General features: G+C 39.2%; 1 protein-coding gene across 15 annotated transcripts in view; it reads left to right on the top strand.

The window, feature by feature from the left end:
- TBC1D5 (TBC1 domain family member 5) overlaps positions 1-20,429 on the top strand; it is a 571,565-nt gene that overhangs the window by 516,325 nt on the left and 34,811 nt on the right. For all 15 annotated transcript variants that reach the window (XM_021933864.2, XM_017954351.3, XM_017954374.3 and 12 more), the window contains one exon: positions 18,029-18,128. In XM_021933864.2, the coding sequence (XP_021789556.1) occupies positions 18,029-18,128 (100 nt within the window). The remainder of the gene's footprint in view (positions 1-18,028; positions 18,129-20,429) is intronic.

The raw sequence follows: 20,429 nt of genomic DNA, 5'->3' as shown, positions 1-20,429 counted from the left end.
TCCAGGCACACAGTGCAAGCTGTCAATAGATCTACCATTCTGGGGTCTGGAGGACAGTGTCCCTCTTGTCACAACTCCACTAGGCAGTGCCCCAGCAGAGACTCTGTGTGGAGGCTCCAATCCCACATTTCCCCTCTGCACTGTCCTAGTAGAGGGTCTCCGTGAGGAGTCAGCCCTACAGCAGACCTCCACCATCCAGCCATTTCCATACATCCTCTGAAATCTAGGTGGAGGTTCCCAAACCTCAACTCTTGTCCTCTCAACACCCACAGGCTTAACACCACATGGAAGCCACCAAGATTTGTGGCTTGCACTCTCTGGAGCAATGGCCTGAGATATCTTAGGCCCTTTTAGCCATGGCTGGAATGGGAACAACTGGGATACAAGGAGCAGTGTCCCAAGTTTGTGCAGGGTAGCAGGGCCCTGGGCCCAGCCCACAAAACCATTCTTCCCTCTTAGGCCTCTAGGCCTGTGATGGAAGGGGCTGCCACAAAGGTCTCTGAGATGCCTTTGAGGCATTTTTCACATTGTCTCGGCTATTAACATTCACTCCTCTTTACTTATGCAAATTTCTGCAGCCAGCTTAAATTCCTCCCAGAAACATGGATTTTTCTTTTCTACCACAGGGCCAGGCTGCAAAATTTCCAAACTTTTATGCTCTGCTTCCCTGTTACATAAGTTCCAGTTTCAGATCACCTCTTTGCTCATGCATATGACCATATGCTGTTAGAAGCAGCCAGGCTGCATTTGAACACTTTGCTTCTTACAAATTTTTTCCACCAGATACCCTAAATTGTCACTCTCAAGTTTAGAGTTCCACAGATCCCTAGAGCAGGGGCACAATGCCACCAGTCTCTTTACTAATGCATAACAAAAGTAACCTTTACTCTAATTCCCAATAAGTTTCACATCTTTATCTGAGATTATCTCAGCCTGGACTTCATTGCCCATATCACTGTCAGCATTTTGGTCACAAAAGTTTAACAAGTTTCCAGGAAGTTCCAAACTTTCCTTCATCTGCCTGTCTTCTTCTAAGCTGTCCAAACTGTTCCAACCTCTGCCTGTTACCCAGTTCCAGAGTCACTTCTACATTTTCAGGTGTCTTTGTAGCAATGCTGCCACACTTCTAGTACAAATTTTCTGTATTAGTCCATTCTCATATTACTATAAGTAACTACCTGAGACTGGGTAATGTATAAAGAAAGATTTAATTGGCTCAAAGTTCCAGATGCTGTACAGGAAGCATGCCTGGGGAAGCCTCAGGAAACTTACAATCATGGCAGAAGGTGAAGAGGAAGGATTCACATCTTACACAACCAGAGAAGGAGGAAGTGAGAGTGAGGGGAAGGTGCTACACACTTTTAAAAACCAAATTTCATGAGAACTTATTATCACAATAACCGCCAGAGGGAAATCCACCCCCGTGATCCAGATGATCACCTCCCATCCTTCCTCTGCTCTAATACTAGGGATTACAATTCAAGATGAGATTTGGGCAGGGATGAAAATCCAAACGAGATTTGAAAATCCAAACCATATCAGGCACCTTTACCCAAGCTTCCTCTCTTTTCCTTATCTCTGCTATTTACCCTCCCAACTTTCTGCCCCAAGTTGTCCATATGTCAGAAATTAATACACCTGGAAGCATTGCTGGCAGTAAGCACCAGGAATCTCATGCCTGAAGCATGGGAGAAAGAGACAACCCAGGGGCTAAAAACCAAGCTCATGCTCTGTTCACTAAGCAGCACACCCTGGTCTGGGGTTCATATTTGCCTGGAGAATGAGGCAATTTTTTTTTTTCACTCTCCAAATTCTTCACTGAAAGAGGGTGAAGTTGGGGAGTAAATTAAATTAAAGGCATGCTTTAAGTTATTCAAGGCCCTAAGTTAATGAAGAGGGAACTGCAACTATTGGAAAAAATCAGGACCTTTCTAATTTGTGGCAGTGATGATAAAAAAAACTTGGATTTTCCCAGGAAAACATGTTAGCAGTAACATGAAGAACTAATAAGAAGAGAAAAAAACAAATAATTCATTTGGCCATAAGAATAATACCAAGCACACCAAGTCATTTACACAGAGTTGCCCATTTATGCCTAATTATTAATCCTCTTAATACGCATGTTTATCCTTACAACTTTATCAGATTCACTTTGTTATAAGTTGTATTTGACTAAACTATTGGACTTGGCTTGAATAAGATCGACCTTGGTATGGAATGTTTGCTCGTTAAATACAGTTGCTCAGGAGAAATTTTTTAAAACATCTGAAAAAACTAAAACCCTATTCAGCCATGACGTTACAGTGTAGCCAAAGGATTTAAAAAGCATTGAATGTGTGGGTCACCAGAAGGTAATATAATCAAATTTCCAAACTTCCTTTTTATTTAAGATGACAATTTCCCTTAGAATTGTTACCAACTATAGCAGCAGTCCCCAACCTTTTTGTCACCAGGTACTGTTTCATGGAAGACAGTTTTTCCACAGATGCAGTTGCAGGGGCATGGTTTCAGGATCAAACATGTTCCCTGTTCCACCTCAGGTCATCAGACATTAGATTCTCATAAGGAGCACGCAACCTGAATCCCTCACATGTGCAGTTCACAATGCGGTTCCCCTCCTATGAGAATCTAATGCTGCTGCTTATCTGACAGGAGGCAGAGCTCAGGTGGTAATGCTTGCTTGCCTGCTGCTCACCTCCTACTGTGGAACCTGGTTCCTAACAGGCCACGAACAGCTACTGGTCTGCAGCCTGGGGTTTGAGGACCCCTGAACTATAGTACAGTGCTCATGTACAGTTCTATCTATGGCCTTATCATGTCCAGTCAACATGTTGCTTTCCATAGTTACTTTGGTCAGTAGACAGGAACTTTAACAGCAAAATATGGTGTTGTAATAAGCCAAGAACAAACTGGCTTTATGTTAAATCCTAAAAAGTTATAGGCTATGTTTGAAAAGAGAGAAAAGAATAAGAAAATTATTTCTACTTGAAAAAAATTGTGAAAAGGGAAAGTCCCTCCTTTCCCCTCCCTAGCTCATTGTTTATTCATAGATCCAAGACTAGACTCAGATTTCTGGCTTTCACGGTCACATTTCTCTACTTTTTTCACCTTTAATGTTCTTATCGTTCTGCTTTAACATTTGATATCTTTCTTATTTTTGCCTCTGTGATGAACTCTGAAAGATGGCCTGATCTCATTAAATAAACCAAATTCAACCATACCTTGTCTGTGCAGCAAAAAGGGCCTTTCAGATCAACATCAAGGATTACCTCCAGGTAATCACTGTGGCCTCTTGATCATCATCAACTTTTTATTCCTGGAGGCTATCCCAAAGGTGGGGCAGTTTGCAACATTTACCTGAGTCCTTCCGTAGGTCCCTTCAGATATCTCAAGGATCCCACTAACAAGTAAATAATTTGCAAATTATAACATTAATCTGCCCAAAATACACATATATACTACCACATGGTCCAAAAATTGAAGGAGGCCTCAATGCAATGTCCCAATCAACTGAAAACAGTGAGAAGTGCTGCCAAATTGCTTAACTTTGAGATGTTCTCAGTCTGGATTCTAAGCAACCATTTGGGTTTGAAGCATATTTGTACACTCTACATTTGTACATGATACATGTTATTCATGTGTCATGATGTGAAAATATTCCATAAAATATCAGGAATAATGCTTCTGAAAACAAGAATGAAATCAGCATGATACCAATATTTGATGATGTTAACATTTATGGAAATCTTAAATTTGGCTCTAGACAAGTCAAACTAATATCATTTTAGCTGGACGGTGATGAAAACATGAATATCTGTTTATTGCCCAGGATAAATGAGGTATTGATTGTTTTCTTAATGTCTATAATCAGTCATACATCTTCAGCCCTCTGTTATGACCAGAGTTTTTTTGACATCCTTGATTTCGGATTTAGGTTTGAAAGTTGGGCTGAGACATGAGCTTTTTCCCAAATAAATGAGCAGTCCTAATTCTTTTGCCAGAAATTGTGATTTAAATTTCCAAGGTGGACTAATTATAAAATGTTTAAATGCTGGACCTTGCGTTTCACTCCAGAGACCGTCTTTATTTAGGATGCTTTCAGCTACATGTAGCAGAAAATGCGACTCACACTGATTCCACTAACAAGGAAAGTTATTTAGCTCAAGTTCAAAGGACTTCCCATTCCCAAGCATACGTTAGAATCACCTGGGAGAGTGTTTTAATCAATACTGGTCACAGGAGAACTGAGAATCTTTCCAGCGGAGCGTGGGCATTAGTAATTGTTAAAAACTTCCTGGATTATTCAAATATGTAGTCAAGGTTTAGAACCACTAATTTAGAAGCTCATCTGTGTCTTCAAGGATGCAGTTTCTTGCCATCTCTCTGCCCTGACCTGCCCTTCCCAGAACAAACTGTTCCCAAGGTTGAAAGCAAGACAGCTGTAATAGTTCTAGACACCATATCCATTCACTAGCATCGAGAGGAGAATGACCATGTCTTCCTAGGGCATTTTTTAAAGGTAGGTTTGCCAGATAAAACAAAATGCCCAGTTACGTTTGAATTTCAGATAAATAATGAGTAACTTTTTTAGTATAAGTATCTCAAATATTACTTGGGACATACTTATACTAAAAACTTTATTCGATGTTTATAAGAAATTCAAATTTAACCCTATGTTCTATGTTTTTATTTTTAAATATGGCAACCCTATCTTAAAGACATTTTCAACAACTTCTCACCAAGACTTCCCTTTATGTCTTACTTGCCAAAATTCCTAGATTACCCTTAAATCCATCAGGCCCAGCCACTGCCCACAACTGTAGATTGGGTTGGAGGGGGCTCATGGCTGCAGGGCCCTCTTGGGAAGGAGACACAGGGAACACCAGCCCTAGCCCCTATAGAGAACCCATAGTACAGGTAATACTTCTGTTTCATAAACACTGAGTGATACCATGATGTCTACACTAAAACTTTTCTGCAATTACCTTTCTGGAAAAAAAACATAAATTTGATTGTCATGAATGTATTCATCTTCATTGAACAGTCATCTTCAGAACTGTTCTTTTTTTCTTGAGACAGGGTCTCATGCTGTCACCCAGGCTGGAGTGCAGTGGCACAATCTCGGCTCACTGCAACCTCCATCTCCTGGGCTCGAGTAATCCAATCCCTTCTGCCTCCCAAGTAACTGGGACTACAGGCACGAGCCACCATGCCCAGCTAATTTTTGTATTTTTTGTAGAGATAGGGTTTCACCAGGTTGTCCAGGCTGGTCTTGAACTCCTGAGCTGCCTGCCTCAACCACCCAAAATGCTGGGATTACAGTCATGAGCCACTATACCCCACCCAGCAGAATTGTCAGTTCTGAGGTGACTTAAATGTTCCCCAAAATCACTATGCTATGCAAAGTCATGCAGTAAAAACCACAGGGAGTCTAGGCACAGTGACTCATGCCTGTAATCCCAGTGCTTTGAGAGGCTGAGGTGGGAGGATTGCTTGAGGCCAGGAGTTCAGCTGGGGCAACATAGCAAGACCCCATTTCTACCAAAAAAGAAAAAAAAAAAAAAACCACTGGGCATGGTGGTACACACCTGTAATTCTAGCTACTTGGGAGGCTGAGGTGAAAAGATCGCTTAAACCTAGGAGTTCAGGGCTGCGGTGAGCTATGATCACACCACTGTACTCCAGCCTGGGTAACAAAGCGAGACTTTGTCTCTAAAATGGTAATAAACATAAGATAAAAACCACAGGGCTTGTGGGGAAAATTGGGTTGGGGTACAATACTGAAAAAAAAGGTCATCAGTGACACATGAAGCACAGTAGGAACCTAATAAAAGTGGTAGAGTGGTTTTACACATTTTAAGTGATTAAGAAATAAATAGTGCAATAAATATGATACTTTGCCTTGAAAAATACCTGAAGCTCAGATGGGGAAGTGGACATTGGAAGGGTTGTAGCTTGTGAGTCACTGTGAAGTGGTGGAGGAGAGTTATCTGGAATCTGATGGATTCGGTTATGGAAGTAGCTCATAACACATATGGCATTGAGGTAACTGGCAGATATCTGTGTTGTGTGCATGCAGGCATTGTGCGTATTCCTGCATTCCCACGTGCAGCTGCGTTCATCTGTGTGGAGTGTTCTGCATTCACCCATTATTTCTTGAGGATGATATTGTGTGTAAGCAAATGTGAACTTCGGGTTATGCTCAGTTGTTCCTTAATACACTGATCTCACTGAAACTAGTTCACATTTTCAGAACAAGCATTATAACAGAACTGACTCTACACAGTTCATGACATGCAGCTTCTGGATTTGGTGAGTTGGAGCAATGAGAATATAGAAAGGTTATACTCTACATAATTTCTTTGTACTCAAGTAACAGTTCCATGTTAACTAGAAATTTTAGAGTTATTCCATTTTATTAATGGTCAACATGTACCCAAAGTATTTCACAACACCAATGTGTGCATCATGTATATCTGACTCAATACGGTCTGACTCCTCATCAGAATTCTGCAGAGGCCCCTTCTCCCTAGGATAAATCCCTCAATTTTGAGGTATGCCCTGTAGGGCCTTTTACAGTCTCACCCTGTTCAGCCTCATCATCAGTCCTCCCTCTTACTCCTCCCCAGCCCCTCAGGAATGCACAGCTATTTCATTTCCCTCAAACCAAGCATGCTTCCTCATACTTCTGTGTTGTTTCCCTTCACTGTCTCTTCTGGCCAGAGTGATTCATGTAGCCACAAAACTGATAGAGTCCCTTCCAGTCTCAGCCCAAGTACCTTATGTGCCATGGAGCCTTCTCTGCTAGGAACTTTCAGCACTTGCAATAAGTAGCTGGGGCCCTAGTTAAGCTGCAGATTTCAGAACCCCTCCCCAAACCTAAAGCAGCAGCATCTTGAGATGGAGGGTGTCCTGCGTAATCTGCAAATGCTTCCCCTGCTTTGAATGTCAGAGAACTACTTGTGTTTACTTATAAGGCTCTCGCAGGCACTTGTCACTGTATCCTCTGTGCCAGATATTGTGTCTGGCACTCAGTAAACGTTTAGGAATAAATGAATGCTGTTGAGGGTTTTGTGTGTTGTGCAAGTATTGAGATGTCTTAGGCTTTGCTCTGGCGTCCTCTAGAGCCTGAAAAGTTGCTTCATTTCTCAGCAGCATTTACCAACCAGTTATTTAAAAAGCTAATAGGAATTGTTGGTATTTAATGACAGATAGGGTATAACTGAAGGGATGAACTAACAAAAGTATGATAGGCATATGAATAAACCAGGTAATTTAGAGAATTATTTCCTTTTCACCTTTTTGTCTTTCCAGAAGTCTCAGAAGTGGTAGTGTTTGTGTTTAAAAAGAAAGAAAGAAATATCAAGGCTGTTCCAACACTTACTTGCTTTTACCAATTGTTATCAAAGTCATTCTTAAAACTGTGCTTGATCCTCAGCTTGGATTTGCTGCAGGGTACGGTTTTTTGTCTGTCTCTGTTGGGACATTGTAGAGGTCAGTTAGCCCAGAGAATAAGTTGTACAAGTGTGTGCATTTCATCCTCACACGGATCAATTAGCTTTGTCATAAGGAAAACAGTCTTGGCTCAGGCCCTTCTATCTGGGTCAGCCATTGTGCAGATGCCTACCTTGGTGCCAGGAACAGCAAGGGAGAGCACGCAGATGGTTTTGCCCAGCCAGCATTACTGTAAGAAACTCAGCTGGAGGCCCTGGTGCTGGCTGGCTGATTTCATCAGTTGGTCTGATCACATGTAAGTGGTGAGGGGGAAAACCCTTGTTAAGTAGAGTAACATCTGTGCTTATTGTCCTGGTGGAGGAGAGAACTACATGGGTTTCCAAATGATGGGTCAGGTTGCCTGATTATAAAAACACAACACAGAAATGACAGCGCAAAAGCCCAAAAGATGGGAGCATTTCTCCACAAATGCCATTTAATTAGACTCCCATACATAAGCACTTCTAGCAGACACCTTTTATACCTTTTGAATTTTTACAGGGCTAAGAAGACATACCGTATGCATATAATTATTTTAAATTGCAGTTATAGGACTTTTGCAAATAATGAGGTTTGTAACTCTGCAAGTGAGGTTTTATTCTTCCTCTGGTTACACCTATGTGAAGTTGTTCCTAATTAAAGGTTGTATTTCAATTTCCAGTGTATTTATTCCAGATTGTAAGCTTATTTGCTTTACTTTAGAATTTGTAGCACATGATCCTGTTTTCTGGCACCATTCTTGTCTTTTCTGTTTATTATTTTTTGTAGGCAACTTCTAGGAAAGCAGAATTAGATTAAAATAGCTCACAATGTTAAAATGGCAGTAGGTGCAAGAGCATGTTTCTAAAAGCTAAAAGTTCTTAATAAATATTACTTATGATTTTTTCAGAAATCATATCTTCAGAAAGATATCTTCAGAAAATCAGGGATGAATTTAAATACCATGAATTATGGAAGTATTTTTGCCATTTCCTTTTCATTGCATTTTATGTTTGAAAAGCATCTTTTATTCTCTGATACTTAATACACAGCCTATGTTTATCAAAAGTTACAGAAGAGAGCATGCATAATCCAACAAAATTAATTCATATTTCACTTGTGTTTTTTAACAAGAAATTTTATAAATGTTTGTGTTTACAGTAGAATAAACTGATATCTGATGGTCTAAGAATTAGCTCTAAATAGAATAATAGAGCTACTCAGTACAAAACTAACTCAGGGTGGTTGGAAAGCTCTCCTGGAAGCTTATCACCCGGCTTCTCTCTCTGCTGCATCCTACTCCATGTTGAGAAGAGGTCTTTTGGACTGTCACCAAGTATGCATCTAACCATGCAGCCATCTGTTAAAACTGCCTGAGATCAGATAGACAGTAAAGTACTTCACAGCCTTCCTAGAATGATGGGAAGATGTATTCAGAAGTAAATATTAATAGAAGGAGCACATGAAATGAGTTATTTAAATCCTTGCCATCCAAATTGTGGTCCGTAGACCGGCTGCATCCCATCCCCTGGGAGACTGTTAGAAATGCAGAATCTTAAGCCCTAACACAGACCTTCTAAATCAGACTCTGCATTTTAACAAGATCTCCAGCTGATTTTTGTTCATATTAAAGATTGAAAAAAAAAATTGATATTAATAACATTAATTGAATACCAAATAAGGAATGAGATTTTCTACATATAAAGCAAACTTCAAATATATCCTAGTGTGAGCGTGTTCTCCTTGTAAATGGTGGCTAAGTGCTAATAGTTATAGAACACCTTCTATAAGTGTGTCCTCTGTTCTAAGCATTTTACATGTATTAGCTACTTTAATCCTCAAGCAGTGCTATAAGGTCACTGCTAGAATTGCTTCCCATTTTACAAATAAGAAAACTGAGGGAAATAGAGTCTGTGGTTAGCACTATCTACAAAAAAAAGTTATTAGTCATAACTGGGCAATGAAGAATTTCTGCCTTATCAGGTAGACCCGAAGAATAAAAAGGGGTAAGAAATTAAGATCTTTTTTACTCCCTCAATAAAACTTATAAGCAACAGCTGAATATAAAGGGAAATTTCTTTCCCTTAATTTTGTGAACCTCACATGTACTATTTTTAAAATATTTGTAATCCATACCCCATATGTCGCACCCACGGCAAGCATGTGATCTGAATTAATTATTTTAACCTGCCAACACCTGACTTCAAAGAGAGATTTGGAACTCTTCGCATGTAAACCAATGAAGAGAATGTGGAGTTGATACGTAATTTGTCAATTCTAGGGATATGCTATAAGTCAAGTAGCAATGTGGTAGAGAAAATTTTTACAGGGAAAAATAAAGGTTTCTCCCTATACTTGACCTTGTGGTCTTGCCCTGCAGCCCTTGTTGGGCTGCTGCGGAGAAGGGGTTTGAATGATCACTATCTGTTAGAGCCAGCTGAAGCAGCACAATCAGAGAGGAGCTGGGCTGGAGAAAGCCTGACTCATGGCTCACCTGGCCACACCAATTTTATCACATGCAATTTTTAACTTTATAAATTATAAGGAGTCAGTATCTTTTAATGTAGGGGTTTTATCCAAGTTTCAGGGGGAAACTAAAGGAGTAAAAAGTGATACAAAGTCCTGTGGAGTTCAGGTTTTAGTGGCTTTGCTGTAGCCTTCCATAGTCAGGAAGGAGCACTGCTAGTACAGGAGGATGTGGGGTAGAAGGAAAAGGGCTCAGTGATTGTTATGAAAACCCATCCTCTTGGGACAAATCCAGTGTCCCCTGGTAGTGAGGATGTCAGCGGTGGGACACCGCAGTGCTTCAGTGGCTGAAAAACAAGGACGCCTACTAGTGGGATTTCTGCTACTGCCCAGCTACCTAGCCATGTAAAAGTTGCTTTATTTGTAAACAAGAAGGGGTTGAAATAAATGATCTCTAAAGACATTTCCAGTTCTGAAATGATATAATTGGATAGCATAAATTTGACATCTTGAGCTTTGAATTTCAGTTCAGAATTTCTAAAGGCCATTTCCATTTCCATTTAACTTTTGTTTACATCCTGTCCAAAAATGGGAACTCTTATTTACTGGGGATTTTGTAAGCATCTTTATTTTTAAAATATCTTTAAGAATCACATTATTTCTAGGCAACCCATAAAGAGCAGCATCCAATGACGTTCTCACTTTAATCATATAGAAGGAAGCCCTTTACCATAAGAGTGCTGTACTACTCCGGGTTTGCACATGGAACAAAATATGCTAATTATTTACGTTCTTTTTTACAAGTGATTTCATAGAAGTTTCTCTGTTTAGTGTTGTTTAGAGTACAGATTTGTTTAGCGTATAGAATATTATTTGGAGTTTGATTTGGAATCAGTTACATCTTTTTTTTTTCCTTGGCAATCACCTTTCACTTTTTTCTTCTCTACTATGTTATTTGCATTATTTGATTTTCTTATTACAAAAATATGATCCAATTTCATTGCAGAAAATCCGCAGAAAATTAGCAAAAAGGAGGAAAAAAATCACCCATAATTCCACCATTTGAAGAAAACCAATATAAACTATTTGGGAACTATCCTTTTTTTTTTTTTCTATGCATGTATATATATTTTTTGAAATCAGAATTCATTCTTTACCTAGTAGTTTGTAACCTGTTTTCCCAATTAGTATATGATATGTTATTCTTAAATGTTCTACTATAAAAACATTTTTAAAGGTTGTATAAGTTGGACATGATGGCTCATGCCTATAATCTCAGCATTTTGAGAGGCTGAAGCAGGCAGATCACTTGAGGTCAGGAGTTCGTGACAACTCTGACCAACATAGTGAAACCCCGACTCTACTAAAAATATATTTTTTTAAAAAATTAGCCGGGTGTGGTAGTAGATGAGTATAATCCCAGCTACTTGGGAGGCTGAGGCAGGAGAATCACTTGAACCCGGGAGGCGGAGGTTACAGTGAGCCAAGATCACACCACTGCACTGCAGCCTGGGCGACAGAGCGAGACTCTGTCTCGAAAAATAAATAAATAAAAAATAAGGTTTGCATAGCATACTGTTTATAAATGTTCCACAAGTTACCCAAATCACCCATCATTAGACATTTAGGATTTCTGTGAGGTGCCTATGCCCATATGTGTGCATGTTGCCATTGAATGTGTGATGAATACCCTGGGAGTTATTTCTGCATGCATTCATAATCCTTTGAAATAACTTTCTAGAATTATATTAAAATTTAGAGACAATAAAATTCACATTTATTGAGTGTTTACCATGTACCACTGTGCAAAGTATTTAATCTGGAAAACCTCATGTAATTTAAATTCAGTCCTCCAACAAGCACATGAGGTAGAAGCTATCATTATCACCATTTTGTAAACAGGAAACTGAGGCTCAAAGAACTTTGCTATCTGGTCAGAATCACAGAGAAGGTAAGTGTCAAGCCTAGTATATACTGATTTTAAGGCTTGTGATTTATATTCCAACTTGTTCACCAGTATGGCTGTACAGCTTCACACCTCATACCACTTATTTTAATACTCTTAAAAAAAGTCTTCTTTGTGCTCTTCTTCCATTTTTTTCTGGTGGTATCTTCCTCTGCTGATACCATATGCTTCAGACTTGGATTTCATTCACACCGTGTATGTGTTTTGCCCTTGTGTACACCACAGCTTCCTCCGAACATCCGTGGCCTTTCCACTTTTTCTCCTTGAGACTTTCCGTTTCCTTTACTTCCCACTTCTTGTTCACCCATCTGCTCGAGAAAGACTGGGCGTCTTTCCTGTCTTCTGGTTGCTATATTTAGCCTGTTCCTGCTGCCTACAGCTAGTGTTGGTTCCCTTGTCTGCTTCTCTTGTGTTCTGAGGACACCCACTTAGAAGCTAAGCAGAACTCCACCTCAGTGCCATTCCTGCCTCACTATTCCCCTGGAGTTTGAATTAGTCCATGGACAAAAACACCACTGCAGCCTGAATAATCATCTGTCAGCATGGTGTGTGTTGGGGGCAGTGGCCACAGCAGTCTGCATGTCAAACCCCAACCCTGAAAACATAATTATATGAAGTGAAAATGCAACAGGGATGAACAGAAAGGGAAGGGAAGCCTTTCTGCTGAACCTCAGCTCATACTATGCCCATGTTCTGGCTCAGCTCAGTGACTGCCTCTTTGCCCGGGTGCCATACTTTCCTGCCTCCTAAAACGTATTTCCTTATTATTTTGTCTAAGACAAGACTCTCCTTCTTCAGGACCCCTCAAAAATACTAGAAAACCTCCTTTCCTTTCCATATACACAAATTGAAATCATCTTCCCTTTCCAGAACTGTGAGAAGTCCTCTCTCATGTCTCTTTTGCAGAACTTATCTTATACCTCTCTTGGCTTTCTGTGCAGGTTTGACCATCCTCTAAATTTTTAGAAATCAGAGGCCATGTTTTAGTCATTATTGTATTTCTCACAAGGCCTAACATGATGCAAATGAACATCATTTTTGAATAAATTAATACGTGAATAAATAATAAACTATGAAAGTTTGTCCTCTTTTTAACAAAGAAGTAGCAGGAACACATTGAACTATTTAATAAAATTGATATATTAAATTTAAACAACTGAGATACATAACATTTAAATAGAAGTATAATGATGCATCAACTATTTGGGGCAGAATGATAGTAGAAACACCACTTATTAAAAAGCAAATTCAAAAAACGATTTCTTCAGATTATTTAGTCAAAAAGAAAATCATTCAACAAACAACAAAACAACACAGCCAGTCATATCTGTATGTTTTTGAAGGAAAACAGTTTAATAAGCAATTTGGCATTAGGACTCAGCATTACAACTGGTGAATCTCAGGTAGAGGAAACTGAAATATGGGATCGTTCATGGGAAGGACCATAGTAATGGAGCATAGGAAGGAATGTGTACACAGGGAAGAAATGAGAGTAGCAGGCCAAGTGACTTGGGTTCTCAAAGAGCTATCTAAACCTTAGCATACACTTCCAGAGAATGTGGCTTACAGAGGAGTAGACCATATTTTATGTAGGAGATAATGAGAGAATATACCTCAGAAGTTTGTGTGAAGAGTAAACATTTTAATACAGCAAAGCTCAGTGTCTGGTATATTACAATCAATGTAAAGGGATTTGATGCTAGTTATTTTTCTCTTCTGATAGATTGGCCCTCATCTTCTGGTCCTTTGCTATAGGGCACCAATTACGATTGGTGATGTTGCACGCTGTAGTCTACACGTGGCCTAACTTTATCCTCCTCTATCAGTTTCTTGCCTTGCACATTAATTTGCTATCCAGAGCTTAAGACGGTGATGGGCTCTTAAGCTAATCTTTCTGGGCTAAGCTATGTAAACGTTTTAAAGCCTGTTTTCCAACAGTGAATCATAAAACTTTGTATTTAAATCCATTTCACTGTCTGAACTTGATTATAAAAAAAAAATTCTAAAGAAAGAATAATTACCTTTATCGAGTGTCTGCTCTGTGCCAGATGCTGTGTTCTCCATATGTTCCCATTTGTTCTCCCCCAATCCTTCCAGGTTGGGTTGAGTAGACCAAGAAATTAAGGAACTTGTCCAAGATTATACAGCTAATAACTGAGAAAAACAGGATGTGAACCCAGGTGTGTCTATTTCAGCATTACTTTGTTCCCCACCCTACGCCCTCCTATAATGGAAGGCAGGACATACACATAAAAGTAAATATAATAAACATTTATCTTCAGTGTCTTATTTACACATAATTACACTAACTGGTAACTGGTTGGTTTCATAAAACCTCAAGGCAATTAGCCAAGCATTTTTATTGCAGAGGACCAATTTAATGAAAACACATAACTAAAGCTGTCAATGTCTAAAGCATTGTTAGTTGGGAGGAGTGTGGAGGATGAGAAAAGATAAAAATGTAAAGTCAGTTCCCACAGTTTTAGAAGCTTGATTCTTGGCTCTTTCTTTTATCTGTAATTATATAATATAGTGAAGAATAAATGACAAGCCACCCTTTTGCCTCCAAGTGATTCCATTTCTATTTATAAAGTCTGAGTGATAGTTGAAGGGTTTAGAAATGTTTTAAGATTAAGCAAACTCTAGAGGATAATACGTTAGATTTCAGACTATGGATGAGGTTCTTGGTACCTCAACCTGCTTCAACCAGAGTAGTCCTCTTTTATCTCACATATTCGGCTTTTATATAACCATCCCTTTGAAAAAGAAGGTTTAACTGATTCAAAGTTGCCTTTTTCCATGTGTTTATATTGAGACAAACAGAATCTGTTTGTATCAAGATCTACTTGGGGTTTAAGTATTCAAGATGCACTTCAGTGGCTGCCACCAGAGCCCTAAGCAAAAATTGCAAACTTGGAAATTTGTGTTTTTATATCCCTGCATATTCGCCCAGCAAGTGCCCTGGACTGCTACACTCTTAGGACTTCCCCATTAACTATACAGGTTAGAGGGCCCCAGTCTCATCACAGTCTTTATTACAGTAATGTTCCTGCTAGAGGAATAAAATGTTTTGAGAAAGAGGCCCTCTTTAAGCTCATACTTTCCACCAGCTGTTCAACACCTCACTGCCAACAGACTGTGCCTACGTCCTCTAAAGCATGTCTTCTAAGTTCTTCCTTCCCAGTTTGATTTCCTTTGCAAAAGAAAATAAATCCATTCAGGTAGGAATGACTGCTGAGTATCAAAGCTCCCAACGGCTTTCGTGTTTTAAAAGAAGTGGTGGCTAATCCAAATTAAACTAATGCATGGAATAAACAGAGGAGAAGTTTTTAAACCAAGAAGCACTGCATTCCTTGTACCCTTGGTCCACTCCGGGCTATCAGCACCCCAATTGGTAGCCACTTGTAAGGCGAAACACAGGCCATAGATTGGCCCTCTCTTTTTAAAAGACTATCAAACTCTGGCCTCGGTACAGTTCTAGACTCAGCCAATTGGGGTTTGTGTCTGCCACAAACTAAAAAGGTTAATGGTTCAGTAGAGTAGGCCGGGACCATATAACTTTCTTATTCCATTTACTAGTTTGTAAGTTCCTTGGAAGCAAAGCCTCTAACTTTTGCATTCACCTGAGAGTACTGAATTTAGGTCCAGAGTGGACAGAGAATTACTTAAGGTCCCGTGACTTATTAATGGCAGGACCAGGAATAGAACTTACGTTTCCTCATGCCATATGCTGAGTTAATGTTGTTTTCATTCTGCCTCTATTTCTGTTGTCTATTGCTGCATAACAAACCTACTCCAAAATCTAGTACCCCCATCATAGGTCTGTGGATCAGGAATTTGAGCAGGGCTCAGGCTCTTCTTCTGCTCCAGGAAGGGTCTTGACTGGGTCACTTACTAGGCCGGCTTCAGCTGGCTCAGGCTGAAAAGTCCAGAAAAACTTTATTCACATGTCTAGAACTTCTGTGCTTCTCATGTGCCCTCTTTTTCTCTGTATGTTCTCTCCTTTCTTTCAGTATTGTAGCCTGAACTTCTTTACAGCATGGTAGCTAGCTTCTAATGAAAGCAGAAGCTGGCAGGCCCCTTAAACTAGCTCAAAATTAGCAGTTTGACTTCGGCTACATGCTCTGGATCAATGCAAGTCATAGACCAGTCCAGATTCAAGGACAGGGGGAATACATACAACCTTGTAATGAATAAAGCAACATGCATAGTCAGGGAGGGAAGAAATTGATGGTGGCCATCTTTGGAGACTAAGCACAACCATTATTAAACAGCAGATGTAGCCTTCTTTCTCTAATTCCTAGTTTCCTGTGACAACCAGGGAAATTCAAGGCTGTGCAGAAACAAATGAGAAAAAGAAGTAGAAAAAAGCCCTGAAGCACCCCATCCTTTTCTACCTTAATGCTCAGCTGCAGAGTTAGGAAGATAACCCCACCTCTCCAAAATTACTTCTAATTATCCTTTGGCTAAGCTTCTTCTTATTTGTTCTTATTTGAGTATTGGAGGAGAGGCTACTACACTTGTAGGATATATAAAGAACATGGTTAGTGCTGCTACTACTATGTCTATTTTCTTTCTTTTTTTTTTATTTTTTTTTTATTTATTTTATTTTATTTTATTTTTTTTTTTTTTTTAGGTTGAGTTTTTGTTTTTTCCCCAGGGTTGGATTGCATGGCCTTGTTTTCAGTTCCTTTAACCTCCATCTCCCGGGTTCAATCGATTCTCCTGCTCAGCCTCCTGAGTAGCTAGGATTACAGGTGCTCACCAACACTCCCAGCTAATTTGTTGTATTTTTAGTAGAGACAGGGTTTCACCATGTTGACAAGGCTGGTCTCGAACTCCTGACCTCAAGTGATCTGCCTGCCTCTGCCTCTCAAAGTGCTGGGATTACAAGCATGAGCCACCACGCACAGCACTACGTCTGTTTTCTGTGTCAAGTGTTTCAATGCCTATTCCTAAGAGCTAGCTCTTGAGACAGCAGTTAAAAACAGTAATTTGCAGTGCTACATGTGCGTTGTTAAAACGGTATATATCTACAAGTAACCTTTTCAACTATTAATGTCCATGTACAAGTCAAATTATACTCCTTCTCAAAGAGAAAGGATACCTTAGTAGGTTTTTCTTTCCTTCTTTTTTAATGATACAGAGGATTCTTATGCAAAAGGACAAGTAGATCTAAGACTGGAAAATCAATTTTGTAGCCTATTCCAGCTCTGGCAATATCCTTTCTTTGTATTCCAGCTAGCTTTGTTTAGAGTATCCTAAATGATGAGGATTATTCTTTTTCTCTTAAAAAAAAACTCCCACAACCTTCCAAATTTCCTTGGGAAACTTTTTGCTTATATTATGTTTTCCTTAACAAAAAAAAAAGACTTCAGCCTTTTGTTACAGTTAGATTGTTTTTAGGTAATTTAACTTAGATAATTATTCAACCTAGAGTACTTTTTCCTAGAAACAAACAAATAAATGAAATATTCTAGTGTCATATCAAGAGAGAGGAGCAACAATTTATGGGCTGCTGAGGCAAAACTTTTCCAAGCGCTTTAGGAACTCTCACATGTTAAGAAATTATCAGATTATCATTGTCTAGAAAATGATGAGATATGTCTTTTTCTTTCTTTCTTTTTTTTTTTTAACAGAGTCCAGGTTCCAGGCTTACAGGTTTGTCTTATAAAAAGGGAAATCTTTGGTTTTGCAAATGTGTGAAAAAGATGCAATGTTTTTGTACCAACTGCTTAGGAAGTATAGTTCACTGAAATCCAAATTGCCCTCTTAATTTGTGTTGCCCAATGCTTATTGAAGATATATTGTGTGCTTTTTAAATACAAGGTTGTATATGCAAATCTATGCAATGCAAGATTGTATATGCAATCTAACTATAACTTTACACATGGCCTAAAGCTCGAATTCAATTAGGAAAAGTCCAGACCTTTAAAATTTTCCATTTTACCCTTTTTTTATTTTGTTGGCGGTGGCAGTTGTGATTTTGTTTTTATTTGCTGTTTTGATTTGTCTAGGTTTAAAAAGGTATTATGCTGCTTTAAACTAGTCTAGATCATTTAGAAAACTATGGGGATTTTATTGGACAATCTCTAAAAAATTTCCATATGTTTATCCCTTTAGGAAGAAGAATTAGAAGCCCAAATTTCCTTCCTTCAAGGACAGTTGAATGACCTGGATGCCATGTGCAAATACTGTGCAAAGGTGATGGACACTCATCTTGGTAAGTGAATTACTTTGGCCCTGGGAATGATAAGAGTCATTACAATAATAGCCACTAGCATTACTTTGTTCTAGGCCCTGTGCTAAGCTGTTTACATGAATTACCTTATTTAATCCTTACAACAGCCATATAATAGAAGTACAATTACTCTCTACATTATATAGATGAGGAAACCAAGGCATAGAGGGATTAAGAAAATGCCCAAAGATTATATCATTAGTAAATTGAGTGGAAATTCAAAATCAAGCAAGCTGGATGCAGTGACTCACAGCTGTAATCCCAGCACTGTGGAAAGCCAAGGTGGGAAGATTTGAGACCAGGAATTTGAGACCAGCCTGAGCAACATAGTGAGACCGTGTCTCTACCAAAACAAAAACAAAACAAAAAAAAATTTTTTTTTTTTAATTAGCTGGGCACGGTGGCATGTGCCTATAGTTCCAGCTACTCGAGAGGCTGAGATGGGAAGACTTTGCTTAAACCCAGGAGTTTGAGGTTACAGCAAGTTGTGATTGGGCCTCTATACTCCAGCCTGGGTGACAGAGTGAGACTCTTTGTCTAAACAAAAATAATAAAATTAAAAAATTCTTTAAAAGCAATCTGACTACAAATCTCAACTCCTGTGCCCTTTGTAAATGTCTGTTTACCTCAAACCAAAATGAAATATTGAGTTTTCAAGATCAAATAATCAGCTATACTGCTGTGCCAACATGTCAGTAATCACTAATGTGATTATTATTTTGACAATTCTTTGTTTTTTTATAAAAATGTGTTTTTTAACCACCTGCCTGAAATACATGACCTTTTCTTACTTCTGACTGTGCTTATATTCTAAGAAATGTCCCAGTTTGAAGTTCATTTTGCATGTGGGTCCTGCATGTCCCACTGGAAAGTCTTCAGGCACTGCTCTGCATTTGTAAAGGTTCTGTATCTCGTATTAGAGATACCTTATGCTGACTCACGTATGAATCACTTCAGTAACTCCATGCTGCTTACAAAAGCTTCTGTCATGCACCATTTTACTATTTTTTTTAGACCATTTATGGGCAGCCTTTGTTTCTTCACTGTCCAGTAAGATTGGTAATTTATGAATAAATTAGGAAACTAAGACATGTACTCATGGAAATGGCCAATGTGCTGCTCTGTAGTGTCAAGAAATGGCAATACCAGGTATTGTAAGAAATCAGGATGCATCCCACCTGTGAGGAGAAACCAAAGAGAATCCACCAAAGCCTCTGGGGCCTTCGTTGGAGGTAAACTCTCTGCCTTCAAACCCCCAACAAGCTCTAAGCCATTACAAGTAACAATGGCTGTCATTTGGGTATAGCCTAAACCATACTGGCCTCAATAAAATAATAAATGTTCTCTTAAAAGATTTGGAGAGATGCTGATCTAAGTGGCTGGCTGCCTGACAGTGTCTTATTAGCAGCTGGCTGTGTCCTGTTCTACCCTCAGCCGTGTTCCTAGCATCTCAACCACTCCTGCAGGGAAAGGGCTCAAGAGAGAAAAACAGCAGGAGAAACCCCGGTAGATGATTGATAGGGTAGTATCTGTCATCACAGCAAGAAACATTACCCCTGTCACATTTGATCCACTCTGTTTATTTATTAATAAATAAAGCTGCTTGACCATCATTTTTAAAAATTCATATAGACCTATAACAGAGTCGCCAGTTCAGTCACTTACCACTTGCAGAGTCCAGATAACAAGAGTGAGTTCTGGTATAAGGAGACTTTTTATTCCATAGCTTAGCTTAGGGGAAGAAGTACAGACCCCTTCCCTTAAAGGTACCACCTCACTTTGGGGACAGAAAACAGAGGCTTTTAAAGGGGGACTTGGCATGAACAGCAAATGAGGGAAGGAGTGAGCAGGTAAAGGTCTATGTCAGTGGCTTCAGTGCCTTATCTTCCAGGTGGTTAAGCTGGTGCCAGCATAGGCAGAGTTAGGTTGTAAAGTGACTGTTATCTGAGATACTCTCCAGTGGGGGGAGAGTTTCATCTCGGGCGTACTTGAGGTTGTAAATTGACTGTTATCTCAAAGAAATCTCTGGGTGGGAGAGATTTCCAGTCCAGGAGCTTCTAAGCAAGCACATAGTTAGGTAAGCTTGCCCTGTAGAGAGTGTCTGGTAAAGGGCAAGTAAAGGTTGCATTTAAAGAGCTAAGTAGGAAATGGGGAACAAAGCAAAGGGAGGAAAGAGAAAAGAAGAAAATAGTAATTAAAAAAAAAAACAACTCATTATCTTTCTCTTAGGAAAATGGGGGTAATAAGTTACAGACCTAATTTTACATGAATCTTAACTAATAT

The sequence above is a fragment of the Papio anubis genome, chromosome 2 (genome assembly GCF_008728515.1).
Source record: "Papio anubis isolate 15944 chromosome 2, Panubis1.0, whole genome shotgun sequence".
Taxonomy (NCBI): Eukaryota; Metazoa; Chordata; class Mammalia; order Primates; family Cercopithecidae; genus Papio; species Papio anubis.
Note: the sequence above shows the minus strand (reverse complement) of the source record. Positions and strands in the feature narration are given on the sequence as shown.